The sequence below is a fragment of the Pseudophryne corroboree genome, chromosome 2, assembly GCF_028390025.1.
Source record: "Pseudophryne corroboree isolate aPseCor3 chromosome 2, aPseCor3.hap2, whole genome shotgun sequence".
Taxonomy (NCBI): Eukaryota; Metazoa; Chordata; class Amphibia; order Anura; family Myobatrachidae; genus Pseudophryne; species Pseudophryne corroboree.
Window position 1 is genome coordinate 657418706 of NC_086445.1, and position 22031 is coordinate 657440736.

Genomic DNA, 22031 nt, shown 5'->3' on the forward strand with positions numbered 1-22031 from the left:
TGCCCTGTCCGTATGAAAAATTAGGTAAGGGCTTTTATAGGATAAAGCCGCCAATTCTGAGACACGCCTGGCTGAAGCCAGGGCTAACAGCATTACCACTTTCCAAGTGAGATATTTTAAGTCCACAGTGGAGAGTGGTTCAAACCAATGTGATTTTAGGAACCCCAAAACTACATTGAGATCCCAAGGTGCCACTGGAGGCACAAAAGGAGGCTGTATATGCAGTACTCCCTTGACAAACGTCTGAACTTCAGGAACTGAAGCCAGTTCTTTCTGGAAGAAAATCGACAGGGCCGAAATTTGAACCTTAATGGACCCTAATTTTAGGCCCATAGACAGTCCTGTTTGCAGGAAAAGCAGGAAACGACCCAGTTGAAATTCCTCTGTAGGGGCCTTCCTGGCCTCGCACCACGCAACATATTTACGCCAAATACGGTGATAATGCTGCACGGTTACATCCTTCCTGGCTTTGATCAGGGTAGGGATGACTTCATCCGGAATGCCTTTTTCCTTCAGGATCCGGCCTTCAACCGCCATGCCGTCAAACGCAGCCGCGGTAAGTCTTGGAACAGACAGGGTCCCTGCTGGAGCAGGTCCTTTCTTAGAGGTAGAGGCCACGGGTCCTCTGTGAGCATCTCTTGAAGTTCCGGGTACCAAGTCCTTCTTGGCCAATCTGGAGCCACGAGTATAGTCCTTACTCCTCTCCTTCTTATGATCCTCAGTACCTTGGGTATGAGAGGCAGAGGAGGGAACACATACACTGACTGGTACACCCACGGTGTTACCAGAGCGTCCACAGCTATTGCCTGAGGGTCCCTTGACCTGGCGCAATACCTGTCCAGTTTTTTGTTGAGGCGGGACGCCATCATGTCCACCTTTGGTTTTTCCCAACGGTTCACAATCATGTGGAAGACTTCTGGGTGAAGTCCCCACTCCCCCGGATGGAGGTCGTGTCTGCTGAGGAAGTCTGCTTCCCAGTTGTCCACTCCCGGAATGAACACTGCTGACAGTGCTATCACATGATTTTCTGCCCAGCGAAGAATCCTTGCAACTTCTGTCATTGCCCTCCTGCTTCTTGTGCCGCCCTGTCTGTTTACGTGGGCGACTGCCGTGATGTTGTCTGACTGGATCAGCACCGGCTGACCTTGAAGCAGAGGTCTTGCTAGGCTTAGGGCATTGTAGATGGCCCTTAGCTCCAGGATATTTATGTGAAGTGATGTCTCCAGGCTTGACCACAAGCCCTGGAAATTTCGTCCCTGTGTGACTGCTCCCCAGCCTCTCAGGCTGGCATCCGTGGTCACCAGGACCCAGTCCTGAATGCCGAATCTGCGGCCCTCTAGAAGATGAGCACTCTGCAACCACCACAGGAGAGACACCCTTGTCCTTGGTGACAAGATTATCCGCTGATGCATCTGAAGATGCGACCCGGACCACTTGTCTAGCAGATCCCACTGGAAGGTTCTTGCGTGGAATCTGCCGAATGGGATTGCTTCGTAAGAAGCCACCATCTTTCCCAGGACCCTTGTGCATTGATGCACTGAGACTTGGCCTGGTTTTAGGAGATTTCTGACTAGTTCGGATAACTCCCTGGCTTTCTCCTCCGGGAGAAACACCTTTTTCTGGACTGTGTCCAGGATCATCCCTAGGAATAGAAGTCGTGTCGTCGGGATCAGCTGTGATTTTGGAATATTGAGAATCCAACCGTGCTGGCGCAGCACTATCTGAGATAGTGCTACCCCGACTTCCAACTGTTCCCTGGATCTTGCCCTTATAAGGAGATCGTCCAAGTAAGGGATAACTAAAACTCCCTTCCTTCGAAGGAGTATCATCATTTCGGCCATTACCTTGGTAAAGACCCGGGGTGCCGTGGACAATCCAAACGGCAGCGTCTGAAACTGATAGTGACAGTTCTGTACCACAAACCTGAGGTACCCTTGGTGAGAAGGGTAAATTGGGACATGTAGGTAAGCATCTTTGATGTCCAGAGACACCATATAGTCCCCGTCTTCCAGGTTTGCAATCACTGCTCTGAGTGACTCCATCTTGAATTTGAACCTTTGTATGTAAGTGTTCAAGGATTTTAGGTTTAAAATTGGTCTCACCGAGCCGTCCGGCTTCGGTACCACAAATAGTGTGGAATAGTACCCCTTTCCCTGTTGTAGGAGGGGTACCTTGATTATCACCTGCTGGGAATACAGCTTGTGAATGGCTTCCAATACTGCCTCCCTGTCTGAGGGAGACGTCGGTAAAGCAGACTTTAGAAAACGGCGAGGGGGAGACGTCTCGAATTCCAATTTGTACCCCTGAGATACCACTTGAAGGATCCAGGGGTCCACTTGCGAGTGGGCCCACTGCGCACTGAACTTCTTGAGACGGGCCCCCACCGTGTTTGAGTCTGCTTGTAAAGCCCCAGCGTCATGCTGAGGACTTTGCGGAGGCGGGAGAGGGCTTTTGTTCCTGGGAACTGGCTGTTTGTTGCAGCCTTTTTCCTCTCCCTCTGCCACGGGGCAGAAAAGGTGATTTTTGTTACTTACCGTAAAATCTCTTTCTCTGATTCCATCTGGGGGACGCTGCGCCATTACTTGTGGGTTAGAGGTGTGTGGTTGTGGAGTTTGGCACAGAACTATTAAAACCTGACTCCTCCCCCCTCTAACCCCTCCCATCTCCTTCCTGCCTAGCCAGTACCTCAGTTAACGTTTAGCCAAGCCAAAGGAGATAGATCAAAGAAAATTAACTGGTTAAACCAGACAAACATCTGGGAGGGATCGCAGCGTCCCCCAGATGGAATCAGAGAAAGAGATTTTACGGTAAGTAACAAAAATCACCTTTTCTCTTTCATCCATCTGGGGGACGCTGCGCCATTACTTGTGGGATTTCCCAAAGCAAGCTAATAAGAGGAGGGAGACGGGGACGGCATAGCCGTCTTTAATATACGACGCCCAACAGCGGCAGTCTCCAAACCAAAAGTATGAAAACGGTGAAAGTATGTGTGAAAGTATGAACTGACGACCAGGATGCCGCCCTGCACAGTTGCTCAACAGATGCACCACCGCGAACAGCCCCAAGAGGCTCCAACAGCTCTAGTAGAATGAGCCCTAATTGAGTCAGGAACCGAAACATTAGCAGACACGTAAGCCTGTCTTATGGCCGAAGTTATCCAACGGGCCACAGTATTTTTGGAGGCCGGCCAACCTCGTTTCGGAGCATCAATCAAAACCAGCAAGTTATCCGTACGCCGGAATGACTCGGTGCGAGACAAATAGACACGTAAAGCTCGAACCACATCCAGGAGAGCTAAATGAGAGTCCTCCCCAGGAGAAGATGTCGGAGTAAAGGCCGGAAGGACAATGTCCTGATTTAAATGGAATTTTGAAACAACCTTTGGAAGGAAAGAAGGCTTAGTCCGTAGAACCACCCGGTTCTCATGAAACACTAACAAGGGGGGTCTGCAAGAAAGAGCCGCCAACTCAGATACTCGTCTAGCTGAGGCAATAGCCAACAGAAAAACAACTTTCTGTGTCAGATAACGGAGTTCAACCGATTCTAAGGGTTCAAATGGAGAGGTCTGAAGAGTCGTAAGGACCAAGTTTAAATCCCAGGGAGGAACCGGAGGGACAAAAGGTGGTTGAATCCGAAGTACTCCCTGCAGGAATGTTTGAACCTCTGGAATATTTGCTAGTTTCTTCTGAAAAAGAACCGATAAAGCTGAAACCTGACCTTTTAGTGAAGAAAGCTTTAGGCCCTTGTCGAGACCCTCCTGAAGGAAAGAGAGTAGGCGAGGTAGCCTAAACAAATGCGGAGTTAGTCTCTGTTTTTCGCACCCTGCAATGTAAATACGCCATATCCTATGGTAAATGCCAGAGGTCACTGGTTTCCTTGCTCGAATCATCATCTGAACAACCGATCGAGAAAGACCTTTTGCCTTCAAAATCTTGGATTCAAGAGCCAAGCCGTCAAAGCCATCCTATGTAAATCTGGGTGGCGACAAGGTCCTTGAATAAGAAGATCTGGTCGCAGAGGTAGGCGAAAGGAGTCTGACGACCATACTTGCGCAGTAGAGTGTACCACTGTCGACGCGGCCAATCTGGAGCCACTAGAATCACTGCGAGACCCTGTCGCCGAATGCGTTGAAGTAGACGCGGGATCAGTGGAATTGGCGGAAACACATATCCCAGTTGAAACTGCCATGGAGCAGTTAGAGCATCGATCAGGAATGCCTGTGGATCCTGAGTCCTTGCGCCGTAGTGAGGAAGTTCTGCGTTGAGGCGAGACGCCATCAGGTCTATGTCTGGCATTCCCCATCGGTCCACTAGAGAGAGGAACACCTCCTGATGAAGTTCCCATTCTCCCAGATGAATCGTGTGATGACTCAAAAAGTCTGCTTCCCTCCTGGAATGTGGATCGCGGAGATCACCGGAACCCAACGTTCCGCCCACGCGAGGATCTGAGCGACTTCTCTCATTGCGGACCAGCTGCGAGTTCCTCCCTGTTTGTTGATGTAAGCCACTGCGGTGGCCTTGTCGGACTGCACACGAACTGGTTGACCCTGTACCATGGTTTGAATGTGAAGGAGTGCATACCGAATCGCCCTTAGTTCCAGAATGTTGATTTGCAATTTTGACTCCTGATTGCTCCAGCGTCCATGGAAGTGATGAGTCTGGAACACTGCCCCCCAACCACTGAGGTTTGCATCCGTGGTGACCATCATCCAAGACCAGATCGTGAAAGGTGTACCCTTTTTCAAATTCCGACTGTGAAGCCACCATTGAAGAGACTGACGAGTCTTTACCGACAAGCGGATCAACTGTAATTCGAGACGCGGTTCCGTCCGAGTCCAACAGTTGAGAATCTGAGTCTGGAGAGGTCGGGCATGAAATCTGGCATATGGAACTGCCTCGAAAGAGGATACCATCTTGCCCAACACCTGCATACATCTGAGGACCGACACTACTGGTAAGTGTAACAGGGTTCGGATTCTGGACTGTAGTCCCTGAATCTTGTCCGCCGGAAGAAACACCTTCTGGCTGTTGGTGTCGAATAGAAGTCCTAGAAAAATCATTGTCTGAGAAGGAAGTAGAGATGACTTTGGAAAGTTGATTATCCACCCGAACGATTGTAGCGTCTCCATCGTGAGATGCAGGTTCTGAGTGAGAATCTCCGCTGATGGTGCCTTGACCAACAGGTCGTCCAAATATGGAGTGATGTTGACCCCTTGACAACGGAGAACTGCGACTACATGACCTATGACCTTTGTAAAAAACCCAGGGAGCCGTAGAGAGACCAAAGGGAAGAGCCTGAAACTGAAAGTGCTCCGGGCCCACTGCAAATCTCAGTAGAGATTGATGTCCTACCCAAATCGGGACATGTAAGTAAGCGTCTTTTATGTTCTTGAATTTTTGGGTTGAGGGATACGGGTTGAGAGCCTTCAGATTCAGAATGGTTCGAAACGAACCATCCGGCTTGTCTACGAGAAAAAGACCTGAGTAAAAACCCCGACCCCTCTGATGAGAGGGAACCGGAATGATTACTCCATTTTGTAAGAGGGTTGTTATTGCCTGAAGGAGAGCTTGACGTCTGGAGGGATCGTCTGGGAGAGGTGTTATAAATAGTCGGGTTGGGACTGTTTCTTCGAAATCCAACATATATCCTCTGGATATGACTCCCATTATCCACCGATCCGGTTTCGATAGGAGCCACACATCCTTGAACTGAAGTAACCGGGCCCCAACCTTCTTTGATCCCTCCAGGAGACCTGAGGCGTCATGGCTCAGGTTTGTCGGCAGGCTTACTGGCCGGCCTGCGAATAGCCTGGGATCCTCTTCCTCTGAAAGACCCCCGTCTTGGAAATCTGTAGGAAGCACGAAAGGATTGGAAACTACCTCTGCCCTGTGTACGAAAGGACCGAAACCTTGTAGGTTTTGGTTTGTGAGGTGCAGATGGAAGGAAAGGGCTCTTTCCTCCAGTAGTGTCTGAAATAATCTTCTTTAACTCTGATCCAAAAAGAAACTCACCTTCAAAAGGCACTGCCGTCAAGGTTTGCTTTGAGTCAGAATCAGCATTCCAAACTCTAAGCCACAAGGAGCGTCTTGCGGATACTGTCAAGGCTGAAACCCGAGACTGTAGCGCAACTGAATCCAACCAGGCCTCACCCACATAAGTGAGGGCCTCCGAAATCTGCTCTGCTAATTGGATGGCTTCTGACGGATCGTCCGACTGCATTCCCGATACCACCTGTGCAAGCCATTCATCCACGGCCTTAAGTACCCAGGCACTCGCCAGTACTGGACGGAGGGAAACACCTGATAAAGAAAACATAGATTTTAGTAATGCTTCTATCTTCCTATCGGTAGTGTCTTTTAAGGTCACAGACTGTACCGACGGAATCACCGTAGCTTTTGCCAGATGTGAAATAGGAGCGTCTACCTTTGGGTCCGTCTCCCAAAATTTAGTATCTTCCTCCGTAAAGGGATATAGAAACTTTAACTTTTTAGGCGCCTGAAAACGAGAATCCGGCTTAAGCCAGGGTTCTTTTAAAATATCTGCAAAGTGAGAATAAGAAGGGAAGGCAGTAACCTGTCTCTTCTGTCGTTTGAAGAAGGGGGAAGGAGTCTCCTTCACCGCCGCGTCCGGAATATTAAGAGTCTGACGAATGGCTTCTATTAGCAATCTAACTTCCCAAGCCGAAACTTCATCCCATTCAGGATCTACCTCCCCCTCCTCCAAAGGAGATGACAGAGTGTCCGCCTCCTTACCTGGAAACGCTATAGCTGGTAACGGCTGCGATCGCTTAGTAGCAGTCGAACTGCTGGCCGCATTTACAAACTTATTTAAGGACTGAGTTAAATCAGTGATACTCCTGCCCATATTCTGGGCCCACAAGGGCTCCACCTGAGTCCGAGCAGATTCAGTCTCTCTAGACTGACGCAAATCTGAAATTGCACCAGAACATGCTGTACATAGCGTACCCGCGTCAGTACTACCTTTTGCTAGCTTTGAGCCACACTGAGAGCAGGAAAATTAAACCACTGAGGCCGTTTTTCCCTTTGAAGGTTTGTCCGGTTTACTAGTCATTTTCTCTATTCTGAATGTACTAAAGAAAGTAGCATACAATTGTGACTAGTGACCTTTCAATAGGAAATTTATAGCTTGAAGAGATCTCTGGGACTGTAACCCAGTATGCTGGCTCTCTTTGCCAAGTAATAAACAGCCTTAGCCCATTAGCTTGATTGTAATCTCCCCCTATGAATAGCCCCTCTATACTTGCGGTTTTGTAAATAAAGTCTCCCCCTGAGAGGCTCTCCTGTACTGCACAGCGTCCCCTCCGGAAGATGGCGTCAGGCAAAGTGACGCGCGCGCGGGCAGAGCAGGGCGGGAAGCCGTCCCTGCACTCCTGTTACTACGCGATCAACCGGAAGTTCGGGCTGCCGCGCGTTGCTAAGTATAGCGACTTACGCGGCGGCTTCTCCGGGATCCCCGTCCGTCCCCACAGCCCCTCAGACACTACTGCGGGTGTAGGGATACAGGTCTCCGGCATAGCTCCCGCTGGCGGGCTTGCGCCGGGGGAGAGGTGGTCGGGGGGTTTGAAATATTAATAATCAATAAAATAAATCAAATAAATAAATATTAAATAAAATAATAATAATAATAAAATAATAATAAAAGCAGTTAGGGACAGCCCAATACTGTCAGTGACAGATTGTGGCTGTCCAGTACCTTTTTGATCTGTCGTTTTAGTGAATAAAAAGGCCCCAGTGACCAAGGTATGGTGGCCCTTTCTGACAGCATCCTTGTTCCATTTATACCTGTCACCTGTAGACAGGGACTAGGTATAGAAAAATAAGAAAGGAAAAAAAAAAAAAAAAAAATCTAAGGAGAAAGAAAAACTGTGTCTGTACTCCACAGGCACAAAACTAAAACTGAGGTACTGGCTAGGCAGGAAGGAGATGGGAGGGGTTATAGGGGGGAGGAGTCAGGTTTTAATAGTTCTGTGCCAAACTCCACAACCACACACCTCTAACCCACAAGTAATGGCGCAGCGTCCCCCAGATGGATGAAAGAGAAATGAGGCACCTTTTGCCCGCTTGCCCTTATGGGGCCGAAAGGACTGTGTCTGATAATACGGCGTCTTCTTAGGTTGAGAAGCTACCTGGGGTAAAAATGTGGATTTTCCAGCAGTTGCCGTAGCTACCAGGTCTGATAGACCTACCCCAAATAACTCCTCCCCCTTATAAGGCAATACTTCCATGTGCCTTTTAGAATCCGCGTCACCTGACCACTGCCGCGTCCATAAACCTCTTCTAGCAGAAATGGACAGCGCGCTAACTCTTGATGCCAGTCGGCAAATATCCCTCTGTGCATCACGCATATATAGAAATGCATCCTTCAAATGCTCTATAGTCAGTAATATACTGTCCCTATCTAGGGTATCAATATTTTCAGTCAGGGAATCCGACCACGCCAGGCCCGCACTGCACATCCAGGCTGAGGCGATTGCTGGTCGCAGTATAACACCCGTGTGAGAGTATATACATTTTAGGATATTCTCCAGCTTTCTATCGGCAGGTTCCTTTAGGGCGGCCGTATCAGAAGAGGGTAGTGCTACCTGTTTTGACAAACGTGTGAGCGCTTTATCCACCCTAGGGGGTGTTTCCCAACGTGCCCTATCCTCTGGCGGGAAAGGGTACGATGCTAATAACCTTTTAGGAATTATCAGTTTTTTATCGGGGGAAACCCACGCCTCATCACACACTACATTTAATTCCTCGGATACAGGAAAAACTACAGGCAGTTTTTTCTCACCAAACATAATACCCTTTTAATGTATTATCAGAGATATGCAATACATTTTTAATTGCTTCAATCATGTAACGTGTGGCCCTAGTGGAAGTCACGTTTGTCTCCTCATCATCGACACTGGAGTCAGTATCCGTGTCTGTGTCTGCCATTTGAGGTAACGGGCGTTTTAAAGCCCCTGATGGCGTTTGAGACCCCTGGACAGGCACAAGCTGAGTAGCCGGCTGTCTCATGTCGTCAACTGTCTGTCGTAAAGAGCTGACACTGTCACGCAATTCCTTCCATAAGCTCATCCACTCAGGTGTCGACTCCCTAGGGGGTGACAACTGTATAAAAGGCAATTGCTCCGCCTCCATCTCATTTTCCTCCTCAAACATGTCGACACAATCGTACCGACACACCGCACACACACAGGGAATGCTCTGATAGAGGACAGGACCCCACTAGCCCTTTGGGGAGACAGAGGGAGAGTATGCCAGCACACACCAGAGCGCTATATATAGACAGGAATACCACTATAAAATGTGCTTTTCCCTTTATAGCTGCTGTTCGTATCAAAACTGCGCCAAATTAGTGCCCCCCCTCTCTTTTTTTACCCTTTTCTGTAGTGCAGGACTGCAGGGGAGAGTCAGGGAGACGTCCTTCCAGCTGAGCTGTGATGGAAAATGGCGCCTGTGTGCTGAGGAGATAGGCTCCGCCCAGTTCTCGGCGGACTTTTCTCCCGCTTTTTTGTGAGTTCTGGCAGGGGTTAAAATACATCCATATAGCCCTGGGGGTTATATGTGGTGTATTTATGCCAGCCAAGGTGTTTTACATTGCTGCTCAGGGCGCCCCCCCCTAGCGCCCTGCACCCTCAGTGACCGGAGTGTGAAGTGTGCCTGAGTAACAATGGCGCACAGCTGCAGTGCTGTGCGCTACCTTGTTGAAGACTGATGTCTTCTGCCGCCGATTTTTCCGGACCTCTTCTTGTTTCTGGCTCTGTAAGGGGGCCGGGGGCGCGGCTCTGGGACCGAGCTCCGAGGCTGGGCCTGTGTTCGGTCCCTCTGGAGCTAATGGTGTCCAGTAGCCTAAGAAGCCCAATCCACTCTGCACGCAGGTGAGTTCGCTTCTTCTCCCCTTAGTCCCTCAATGCAGTGAGCCTGTTGCCAGCAGGTCTCACTGAAAATAAAAAACCTAAAACTAAAACTTTCACTAAGAAGCTCAGGAGAGCCCCTAGTGTGCACCCTTCTCGGCCGGGCACAAAAATCTAACTGAGGCTTGGAGGAGGGTCATAGGGGGAGGAGCCAGTGCACACAAGGTAGTCCTAAAGCTTTTACTTTTGTGCCTAGTCTCCTGCGGAGCCGCTATTCCCCATGGACCTTACGGAGTTCCCAGCATCCACTAGGACGTCAGAGAAAATGAATAATAATCAATTCCTCCATGGAGACATTCACCAGCAGCAATTGCCTCCACAAAGTACACAGGGAGCTGTGATGGTGGATTCCAGTGGGGACGAATTGATAATCTGTGAGGAGGGGGATGTACACGGTGATGAATCGGAGGATGATGATGAGGTGGACATCTTGCCTCTGTAGAGCCAGTTTGTGCAAGGAGAGATTAATTGCTTCTTTTTTGGTGGGGGTCCAAACCAACCCGTCATTTCAGTCACAGTCGTGTGGCAGACCCTGTCACTGAAATGATGGGTTGGTTAAAGTGTGCATGTCCTGTTTATACAACATAAGGGTGGGTGGGACGGCCCAAGGACAATTCCATCTTGCACCTCTTTTTTCTTTCATTTTTCTTTGCGTCATGTGCTGTTTGGGGAGTGTTTTTTGGAAGGGCCATCCTGCGTGACACTGCAGTGCCACTCCTAGATGGGCCAGGTGTTTGTGTCGGCCACTAGGGTCGCTTATCTTAGTCACACAGCTACCTCATTGCGCCTCTTTTTTTCTTTGCGTCATGTGCTGTTTGGGGAGTGTTTTTTGGAAGGGCCATCCTGCGTGACACTGCAGTGCCACTCCTAGATGGGCCAGGTGTTTGTGTCGGCCACTTGGGTCGCTGAGCTTAGTCATCCAGCGACCTCGGTGCAAATTTTAGGACTAAAAATAATATTGTGAGGTGTGAGGTGTTCAGAATAGACTGAAAATGAGTGGAAATTATGGTTATTGAGGTTAATAATACTTTGGGATCAAAATGACCCCCAAATTCTATGATTTAAGCTGTTTTTTAGGGTTTTTTGAAAAAAACACCCGAATCCGACAAAAAAAATTCGGTGAGGTTTTGCCAAAACGCGTTCGAACCCAAAACACGGCCACGGAACCGAACCCAAAACACAAAACCCGAAAAATTTCCGGTGCACATCTCTATTTTTTACCCAGTTAGATTAGTTGGTGCCGACAGGGTCACCTACACACGTCTGTCTCCCATATAGTTTTCTCAATGAAAAAGTATACATCTACTGACATGTTATTTACATGAACCAAGTACCATCAGGAGTCGGCGGTGCAGACAGAGACTATGCCGACTATAAGGGATAGACCCAGTACTTTCTGTCAGGGAAACATGGCAGACGATTACCAGCTCTGTTACACCAGATATGCCCCAGTGCCTGCTATGCCCCCAGTGCCTGCTATGCCCCCAGTGCCAGATATGCTCCTAGTGCCAGATATGCCCCCAGTGCCATATATGCTCCCAGTGCCATATATGCTCCCAGTGCCAGATATGCCCCCAGTGCCTGCTATGCTCCCAGTACAGATATACATGTCCCTACAGTGCTCACCAGCTCCCCCGCTCCGTTCCCCTCCCATCCCACCGCACTGCTGCTTCTTCTCTCTGGCGGCGGCGTCTATCTTGAATTAGACGCTGGTCCGTGAGCCAATCAAAGCTTGCGGTCCGGCAGCCAATCAGAAGCCTTAGCTGCCGGTCCGCAAGCTTTGATTGGCTTGCGGGCCGCCGCCTTATTGAAGCGAGACACCGCTGCCGTTGAGGCGTGCGTGTGTCTGGAGCTGGGGGCAGCGGTGGCCAGGAGCCGGCCGAGCCGCATGCGGCGGATGAAAGAGACGCATGCGGCTCGAGAGCCGCGGGTTGGCCACCGCTGCTCTAGGACGTATGAGAAATAGAGGTTTCCACATTTTATTTTAACTTATAAACGAAACTGTGGTTTGGTTGTAATGTCACCAAGATTCACACAGCAGCCCAAGTGCCAATAGAGTGTATGATTTAGCCAGTCACTATACCAAAATCGGCATCCCGGGCACATACCATTAATTAGCGTGCTTGTAATATCCAATCAGACCAGGTTTAGCATCTAAACTCCTAGCTAAGGCGCCCAAACCTATGCGTTTTCTCACACTTCTGCTCACCACCTCAAGAGTCCTTGAGCAGAAATGTGACCCCCCCTCCCCCCCCCCCCCCCCCACGGCACTTGTACCCAGTGGAAACAACAGAATTACTCCGTCGGGCATCCACTAGTATCACCCAGCCGCTAGGGAAAACAATTTAATCACCTCCTTGGCTTGAGTTGTAGACATTTCTCTGTCACTCAGTGACATACAGAAAAAATGTTCGCTTATACCAAACATTTCACATAACATTAACTCCCATGTACTAACCCCAGTCTGTGCTGTAATGTGTGTGCATCCCACTATCTTCGCTCCAGCTAGAGGCTTTTCTCCTTGTGCCCTCTTCCTCAGGGAAATCAGAGCTGTCATTTCTGTGAATATTTCAAATAAAAATAAAAACATTAGTAAAGTGGAATTAAAGTACAGTATTAATCTTCTTTGTCCTCAGTGTACAAACATTGAGATCACATTGCCCAGACCTCCATGAAAATCAGCAGTCACCTTGCTCTGCAATTTCAATCTCTCTCCTGCCGAACTCAGCTTGTTTAATATTCTTGACGCAAAAATCACTGCTGCCTTTCGAGGTTGTTTGCTGTTTGTCTCGAGGGGACATTTCATCATCTGAGCTGTCTGTGTAAGAGGCAACTAACAAAAGAAGAAACAAATATATAGATATATGTGACATTCAAAATAAGAAACAATATTAAATAAATATAATAATTTGTAAACATTTTAACATTCATCTTTCCTTTGGTAAATCACCATTGCTAATCTTGTGGCATGAATTCAACAGACAGTTCTTATGGTGCACACACACTTGTGCGACTGCATTCGACGCAATATCGGGCCAGATTTCCATCGAAGCTCACTTTGAGATAAATCACATCGAAAGTGCTTTTTTTTTGGTGCATTCGATGCGCATACAATCCTGTGATTTATCGCATGCCCGTTACAACCAGAAATCGTGTGGCATCGGATGATCGAATGCGAGCGTATCGCATGCTGACCAAAGCACACCAGATTTATCTGCAAGATTTCTAAAAATTTAAATAGTGGGCTGGCCTATCTTGGGGAAATATAAACAGGCAGCCATTTTAACTCTGTGCACTTCTGTTTGCTCTGTGACTAGAGAAGTTTGGTTTATACCTGATGCTCGTTCCACATTGCTAGCTACCGTGCACTGCTTTGTTCTGCTTGCAAAGTGTTTCTATACTGCTGTGTGTGTGTAGAGATGGATTCTACTCGCTATCAGGCTCTCATGTGCTACTCTGTGCTGAAGATGAGGGGAGACAGGGAGAGGGCCCAGCAAAGGCGTAGGGAGAGATCTTGCTGGACCAAGGAGTGGCTGCTTAAGCGGCCTACTCGCTCCTACATGCCCCTTCTGGATGAGATCAGGGAGAACAACCCGGATGACAACCGCAACTTCCTGCACATGAATGATGACACCTTCCAGGAGTTGCTGCGTCTGGTGACCCACCTCATACAGAAGTGGGATACCAAATGGCGGGTTCCTATCCCTGCTGAGGAGAGGCTCATGGCTACCCTGTGGTTCCTTGCTACTGGACAGTCGTTTGAGGAGCTGATGTTTGGGACCCGTATCTCTGCGCAGGCTTTGGGACACATCATACCTGAAACCTGCAAGGCTATTATCAAAGTGCTTCAGCACAAGTACTGCAAGGTAAGAAAATGACATCACACGTTGCTTGTCGTGTAACAAAATGTTTTATTTTGCAAACTGAATTCGGTAGAAAAATAATGTGCTTTTTATGTCAAGACATAATTTTATTAAATATGTGGCCAACATGGCTAAACGTTAGCAAACAGTGTACATTTTCATAATGCAGCACATCTGCATCATTACATTTCTGAAAGAAAAAAAAAAGTTATATATAGCGACAAATGTGGTGCATTCTGATACTACGCCATTGAGTGACACCGCAACTGGGGCACAATGCACACATGCAACTTGGGGTAGGAGGTGGGTCCCCGGTACCATCAACTGCACCAAGTTGCATGTGTACATTGTGCACCTGGTAGCGGTGCCACTCAACGCCGTAGTATCAGAATGCACCACATCTGTTGCTATGTATATCAAGGGCAGCATTACATTTGTGAAAAGTAAAAAAAATGCCATATATACAGTATATCAAAATAAGGAGATTTATGGTAAGAACTTACCTTTGTTAAATCTCTTTCTGCAAGGTACACTGCATTCCACAGGGATAACATCGGGGTGTAGAGTTGGATCTTGATCCGAGGCACCAACGGGCTAAAAGCTTTGACTGTTACCAAGACGCACAGCGCAACCTCCTCTATAACCCCGCCTCCGTGCACAGGAGCTCAGTTTTGTTAACCAGTCCAATGCAGAAGCAGGTAAAAGACACGACAATCGTTAGTAGCCACAGACACCACATTCTCACAACAGGAGAAGGTATCAGTAGCTAATTCCATACAAACCCAAAGAAGCTGTGCGTCAGGGTGGGCGCCCTGTAGAACCCAGTGCACCTTGCAGAGATATTTAACAAAGGTAAGTTCTTACCATAAATCTCCTTTTCTGCAGCGGGGTACACTGGGTTCCACAGGGATAACATTGGGGTTGTCCTAAAGCAATTCCTCATGGGAGGGGATGCACTGTAGCGGGCACAAGAACCCGGCGTCCAACGGAAGCATCCTGGGAGGCGGAAGCATTGAAGGCATAGAATCTTATGAACACGTTCAGTGAGGACAACGTAGCTGCCTTGCACAATTGTTCAAGGGTCGCACCACGGCGGGCCGCCACAGAAGGTCCAACAGACCAAGTAGAATGGGCTTTGATGGTAGCAGGAACTGGAAGGCCAGCCTGTACATAAGCATGTGCAATCAACATTCTATTCCATCTGGCCAAGGTCTGCTTGTTAGCAGGCCAGCCACGTTTGTGAAAACCAAAAAGGACAAAGAGAGAATCAGATCTCCGAAGAGAAGCTGTCCTCTTCACATAAATACGGAGAGCTCGTACCACATCCAAAGACCGCTCTTTGCAGGATAAACCTGGAGAGGTAAAGGCCGGAACCACAATTTCTTGGTTAAGGTGGAAAGATGACACCACCTTAGGGAGATAACCAGGGCGAGTTCTAAGAACCGCACGGTCACGGTGAAAAATCAGAAAGTGTGACCGACAGGACATGGCACCCAAGTCTGAAACCCATGTAGCAGAGGCATTAGCCAGCAGAAATAAGACCTAAAGCAGGCATGTTCAAACTGCGGCCCTCCAACTGTTGTGAAACTGCATATCCCAGCATGCCCTGACACAGTTTTGCTGTCAGAGAATGCTAAAGCTGTTTCAGGGCATGCTGGGATGTGTAGTTTCTCAACAGCTGGAGGGCCGCAGTTTGGACATGGCTGACCTAAAGGGTAAGCCATTTAAGGTCTGCAGACTCAAGAGGCTCAAACGGAGACTCTTGTAAGGCATCCAGAACAACTGACAAATCCCAAGGAGCCACAGGCGGGACATAGGGAGGTTGAATCCGTAAAACACCCTAAATGAAGGTATGAACATCAGGCAGAGTTGCAGTTTTTCTCTGAAACCATACCGAAAAGGCAGAAATATGAACCTTGAGGGAGGCCAGACGAAGGCCTAAGTACAGGCCCTGCTGCAGAAAAGCGAAGAGTTTGGCGGTACTGACCTTATATGCATCATAATTGTTAGTTGCACACCAAGAAAAATAGGATTTTAATACCTACCGGTAAACCTTTTCTATGAGTCCGTAGAGGATGTTGGGGACACCAAAAGAACCATGGGGTATAGACGGGATCCGCAGGAGACATGGGCACTTTAAGACACTCTATATCCCTTCCCAGACTCAGTTTGGAACTGTGCCCGGAGAGACGGACATTTCGAGGAAAGGAATTAACAAACAAGGTGAGAATTATACCAGCTCACGCCATAAACATGCCGAATAACATGGCATTCTACTGAACACATGCCAACGGACATGAACAAAATTCAGCAACAAGCTGAAGAAACCATAACACAACCTGTGTGTAACCAGAACTAAACTGCAGATACAGTACGCACTGGGACGGGCGCCCAAAATCCTCTACGGAGTCATAGAAAAGGATTTACCGGTAGGTATTAAAATCCTATTTTCTATTTCGTCCTAGAGGATGTTGGGGACACTAAAAGAACCATGGGGTTCCAAAGCTCTATAGCTGGCGGGAGAGTGCGGATGACTCTGCAGTACCGATTGACCAAACTTAAGGTCCTCATAGGCCAAGGTATCAAAGTTGTAAAATTTAGCAAACGTGTTTGACCCAGACCAAGTAGCAGCTCGGCAAAGTTGCAATGCCGAGACACCCCGGGCAGCCGCCCAGGACGAGCCCACCTTCCTAGTGGAATGGGCCTTCACCGATTTCAGCAACGGCAAACCTGCCGTGGAATGAGCCTGCTGAATCGTTTGACATATCCAGCGGGCAATGGTCTGCTTGGAAGCAGGACACCCAATCTTATTGGGAGCATACAGGACAAACAGAGACTCTGTTTTCTTAACTGGAGCCGTTCTGGCGACATAAATTTTCAAAGCTCTGACCACATCTAGAGACTTTTCCTCAGCCAAAGCGTCAGTAGCCACTGGCACCACAATAGGTTGGTTAATATGAAAAGACGAAACCACCTTCGGCAGAAATTGTTGCCGAGTTCTCAACTCTGCTCTATCTTTATGGAAGATCAAATAAGGGCTCTTGTGAGACAAGGCCGCTAACTCAGACACCCGCCTTGCGGATGCCAATGCCAACAAAATGACAACCTTCCAAGTGAGGAATTTCAATTCCACTTTACGTATAGGTTAAAACAATGTGATTGAAGGAATGTCATTACCACATTAAGGTCCCAAGGTGCCACAGGGGGCACAAAGGGAGGTTGTATGTGCAGGACCCCTTTTACAAAGGTCTGCACCTCAGGAAGTGAGGCCAATTGTTTCTGAATGGAGCCTAATTTAAGGCCCGCATTCACTCCATTTTGTAGAAAATGGAGAAACTGTTCAAGGTCAAACTTCTCCACAGGAGATTTCTTGGACTCACACCAGGAAACATATTTCCTCCAAATACGGTGATAGTGCTTTGACGTCACACCCTTCCTAGCAAGAATAAGGGTAGGGATGACTTCACTGGGAATACCCTTTCGGCCTAAAATCTGACATTTAACTGCCATGTCGTCAAACGTAGCCGCTGTAAGTCCTGATAGACGAACGGCCCCTGTCGTAGCAGATCCTTGCGAAGAGGAAGAGGCCAGGGATCTTCGACCAGTAACGCCTGAAGATCCGGGTACTAACTTCTCCTTGGCCAGTCTGGAACTACAAGGAGCGCTGGAATCTTTATTTTTCTTAGAATTCTCAGAACCTTTGGGATGAGAGGAAGCGGAGGGAAAATGTACACCGACGGAAATACCCAAGGTGACGTCAGTGCATCCACTGCCGCCTGAGGGTCCCTGGACCTGGAACAATACTTCAGAAGTTTTCTGTTGAGGCGAGACGCCATCATGTCTATGTGGGGAACCCCCCAAAGACTTGTCACTAGTGTGAACTAGTGTTAAGACCACTTGATGGAGGCTCCACTCTCCAGGATGCAGATGGTGTCTGCTGAGGAAGTCTGCTTCCCAGTTGTCCACCCCCGGAAGGAATATTGCTGACAGAGCGCTTGTATGTGTCTCTGCCCAGCGGAGAATCTTTGTGGCCTCTGCCATAGCTGTCCTGCTCTTTGTGCCGCCTTGTGGCGGTTTATGTATGCTACTGCTGTCACATTGTACGATTGGATCAGGACCGTCCGGTTTCGAAGAAGATGCTCCGCTTGCAGAAGGCCGTTGTAAATGTCCCTTAGCTCCAGAACGTTTATGTGAAGATGAGTCTCTGGACCTGACCATCTTCCTTGGAAGGTCACCCCTTGTGTGACTGCTCCCCAACCTCGGAGACTTGCATCTGTGGTCAGTCCTGGATCCCGAACCTGCGTCCCTCTAAGAGGTGAGAGCTGTGGAGCCACCACAGGAGTGAGATTCTGGTGTTGGGAGATAGAATTATTCTCCGGTGCATATGAAGGTGGGATCTGGACCACTTGTCCAACAGGTCCCACTGAAACACTCTGGCAGGGCTTCGTATGCCGCTACCATCTTCCCCAGCAACCGAATGCATTGATAAATGGAGACTGTTGTTGGTTTCAGAAAGAGTTTTACCAAACTCTGAATTTCCAGAGCTTTCTCCATAGGGAGGAACACTCTCTGCTGGACTGTGTCCAGAATCATACCTAAAAACGCCAACCGGGTTGTTGGGATTAACTGTGATTTCGGCAAGTTTAAGAGCCAACCGTGCTGTTGCAGAATCGATAGGGACAGTGCAATGTCCTGTACCAACTTGTCTTTTGATCTCGCCTTTATCAGGAGATCGTCCAAGTATGGGATAATTGTAACTCCTCGCTTGCGGAGGAGAACCATCATCTCTACCATAACTTTTGTGAAAATCCTCGGAGCCGTGGACAGGCCAAACGGCAACGTCTGAAACTGGTAATGAGTATCCTGGATTGCAAACCTGAGGTACCTTTGATGAGGGGGATAGATGGGGACATGAAGGTATGCATCCTTTATGTCCAATGATACCATGAATTCCCCCTCCTCCAGACTGGAGATCACCGCTCTGAGAAACTGCATCTTGAATTTGAATTTCTTCAGGAACATTTTTTAAAGATTTCAGGTTGAGGATTGGTCTTCCGAACCATCCGGCTTTGGTACCACAAACAGGCTTGAATAAAAGCCCTCCCCTTGCTGTGCCAGGGGAACCGGGACCACAACCTGATTTTGACACAATTTTTGTATTGCTCCACAGACTAGAACTCTGTCTGGAAGCGAAGCTGGTAAGGTCGATTTGAAAAAAAGAAAAACGGTGAGGAGGAACGTCTTGAAACTCCAGTTTTACCCTTGGGTCACAATTTGCAACACCCAAGGGTCTAGGTCCGAACGAACCCAGACCTGACTGTAGAGCTTTAGACGTGCCCCACCGATGCGGTCTCCTGTAGGGGAGACCCGGCGTCATGCGGTGGATTTGGCAGAAGCCGGGGAGGACTTCTGCTCCTGGGAAACCGAGGAGGCGGGTGTTCTCTTGCCCCTTCCTCTACCACTGGTAGCAAGGAAGAAATTACCTCGGCCTCTTTTATACTTGTTGGGCCGAAAGGACTGCATTTGATAGTGTGGTTTCTTTTGTTGCGCAGGAACATAAGGTAAATAGGTTGACTTACCCGCGGTGGCCGCCGATACCAAATCAGTAAGGCCATCCCCAAAAAGTTCACCTCCCTTTAATGGAAGGGACTCCATATTTTTCTTGGAATCGGCGTCAGCATTCCACTGGTGAGTCCAAAGCGCTCGCCTAGCCGCAACTGACATAGCATTAGCCTTAGCACACAGGAGGCCAGCATCTCTTGCAGCCTCTTTCAAGTACGCAGCCTCGTCCCTGATATAACCAAGCGTCACTAGGATGCTATCCCTATCAAGATTATCCAAATCAGAAGACAAACTTTCAGCCCATTTTTCAATAGCGCTACTTACCCACGCTGACGCAATAAGAGGCCTAAGCTGCGTCCCCGTGTTTGTAAAAATAGCTTTCAAAGTAGCCTCCTGCTTACGATCAGCCGGCTCCTTAAGGGTCGTCGACTGAGCCGCAGGGAGGGCTACCCGTTTAGACAAGCGGGCTAGGGCCTTGTCAACTATGGGTGGTGTTTCCCACTTTTCCCTATCAGCCGCGGGAAAGGGGTACGCCACCTTGATCCGGTTAGGAATTAGAATTTTTTTTATCAGGGTTGTTCCAAATGCCATCAAAGAGGTCATTTAGTTCAAAACATGGAGGAAAAGCAACTGAGCGTCTCTTTTCCTTGTAAATAAGGATCCTAGTTTCAAGTGTAATAGGGTCCTCATCAATATGTAATATGTCTTTAGCAGCTACAATCATATACTGGATACTCTTAGCTAATTTTGGATCTAATCTGGAATCAGCATAGTCGACATCAGCCTCAGAGTCTGTGTCGGTATCTGTGTCAACTAATTGGTCAACACCACGTTTGAGCGACCCCGGAGGGCCCTGGACCTGCAATAAAGCATACTCCATTGATCTCTTCCACAACTGGATTTGAGATTCAGACTGGTCAAACTTTTGATTTAAAAGAGTGACATTAGCATTTAAAGCATTCAAAGTAGATAACCAGTCAGCAGTCGACGGTGCGACAGGGCCACCCCCAAAACATTTGGTGTCCCCAATAAATTATCCCCCTGAAAGGAATAATCTGCCTCAGACATGTCGTCCACTGAAAACAGCACCCAAATCAAAGCCTGTACACAAAGGGGAAAAAGCCAGCTCACACCTCAGCGCCAAAATGCAGTTCTGAAAACACCCTCAAGTGCCCCAGAGCTGCAGCGCTATATTTATCTATTAATTATGCCCCCCCCCTTGTTTTCTTATGCCCCTGGTACTTGCTGCTTGTGAGGAAGGACCAGCGCTGCTTGTGTGGAGGAGGAAATGGCGCCTAGTGAGCAGTGAGGAAGAAGCTCCGCCCCCATAATGGCGTGCTTCGTCCCGCTTAAATATACATTTACTTATCCTGGTGGGGGTTTGAATGACCGCCTCAGAAAAACCTTTGGCCCTTAGAACGGAAGCTTCAAGAGCCACGCCGTCAAAGCCAGCCGGGCCAAATCCTGGTAGAAACAAGGGCCCTGAACGAGGTGGTCTGGGCACTGAGGAAGCGGACACTCTATCGATAGAATCTGCAGGTCTGAGAACCAATACCGTCTGGGCCACACCGGAGCGATTAGAAGTAGTATTCCTCCTTCTTGCTTGAACTTCCTTATCACCTGGGCTGAAGTGACACCGGAGGGAACACGTACGGCAGCCGAAAGTTCCATGGAATTACCAGTGCATCCACGAACGCTGCTTGAGGTTCCCTTGTCCTTGCTCCGAAGACCTTGTGATTGTGTCGAGACGCCATCAGGTCTACATCTGGTAGACCTCCACTGTTCTACGAGGAGTTGAAAAACCTCCGGATGAAGGCTCCACTCTCCGGTGAGTACGTCCTGATGACAGAGGAAGTCCACTTCCCAGTTTAGGACCCCCAGAATGAACACTGCCGATATGGCTGGTAGATGCCGTTCCGGCCAACGCAGAATCGTTGACACTTCCATCAGTGCTTTGCAGCTTCGGGTGCCGCCTTGATGATTTATGTACGCCACCATGGTGGCGTTGTCTGACTGTACTTGAACAGGCCTGTTCTGTACCAGAGGTAGAGCTAGTGTCAACGCATTGAACACTGCCCGCAATTCCAGAATGTTTATCAGGAGGAGAGATTCCTCCCTGGTCCACCAACCATGAAGAGAGTGTTGCTCCAACACCGCACCACAACCCCACAGACTGGCATCCGTCATCAAAAGGACCCAGTTGGAGATCCAGAATGGATGACCCATGCTCAGTTGATGGTCCTGCAGCCACCAAGTCAGTGAAAGACGAACCTCTGGAGTCAAGGATGAGAGACCTGATCCGGTGAGGCAAGCTGTCCCACTCGGAGAGAATTAACCTCTGCAGAGGGCGGGAATGAAATTGAGCGTACTCCACTAAGTCGAAAGCCAACACCATGAAGCCTAGTACTTGCATCTCCAAGTGAATTGACACACGTGGGCGAGAGACAACGCATCTTATCTTGTCCTAAAGCTTCAAGACCTTCTCCGGAGACAAAAACAACCGCTGGTTGTGGGTGTCCAATAGTGCTCCCAGGTGCACCATGCTCTGAGCAGAAACCAGGGAAAACTTCTTCCAGTTGATGAGCCACTCGTGGGCTTGCAGGAATTGGACCGTCAGTTCCAAGTGACGAAGGAGAACCTCTGGGGAGTTCGCCAGGATCAACAAGTTGTCGAGATATGGC

General features: G+C 48.7%; 1 protein-coding gene across 4 annotated transcripts in view; it reads right to left on the reverse strand.

Annotated features, from left to right (window-relative positions):
* Positions 1 to 22031, reverse strand: part of AHCYL1 (adenosylhomocysteinase like 1) — a 905485-nt gene that overhangs the window by 669427 nt on the left and 214027 nt on the right. For all 4 annotated transcript variants that reach the window (XM_063955029.1, XM_063955028.1, XM_063955032.1 and 1 more), the window contains exons 3-4: positions 12615 to 12758; positions 12384 to 12484 (exon numbers count right to left, since the gene is read on the reverse strand). In XM_063955029.1, the coding sequence (XP_063811099.1) occupies positions 12384 to 12484; positions 12615 to 12758 (245 nt within the window). The remainder of the gene's footprint in view (positions 1 to 12383; positions 12485 to 12614; positions 12759 to 22031) is intronic.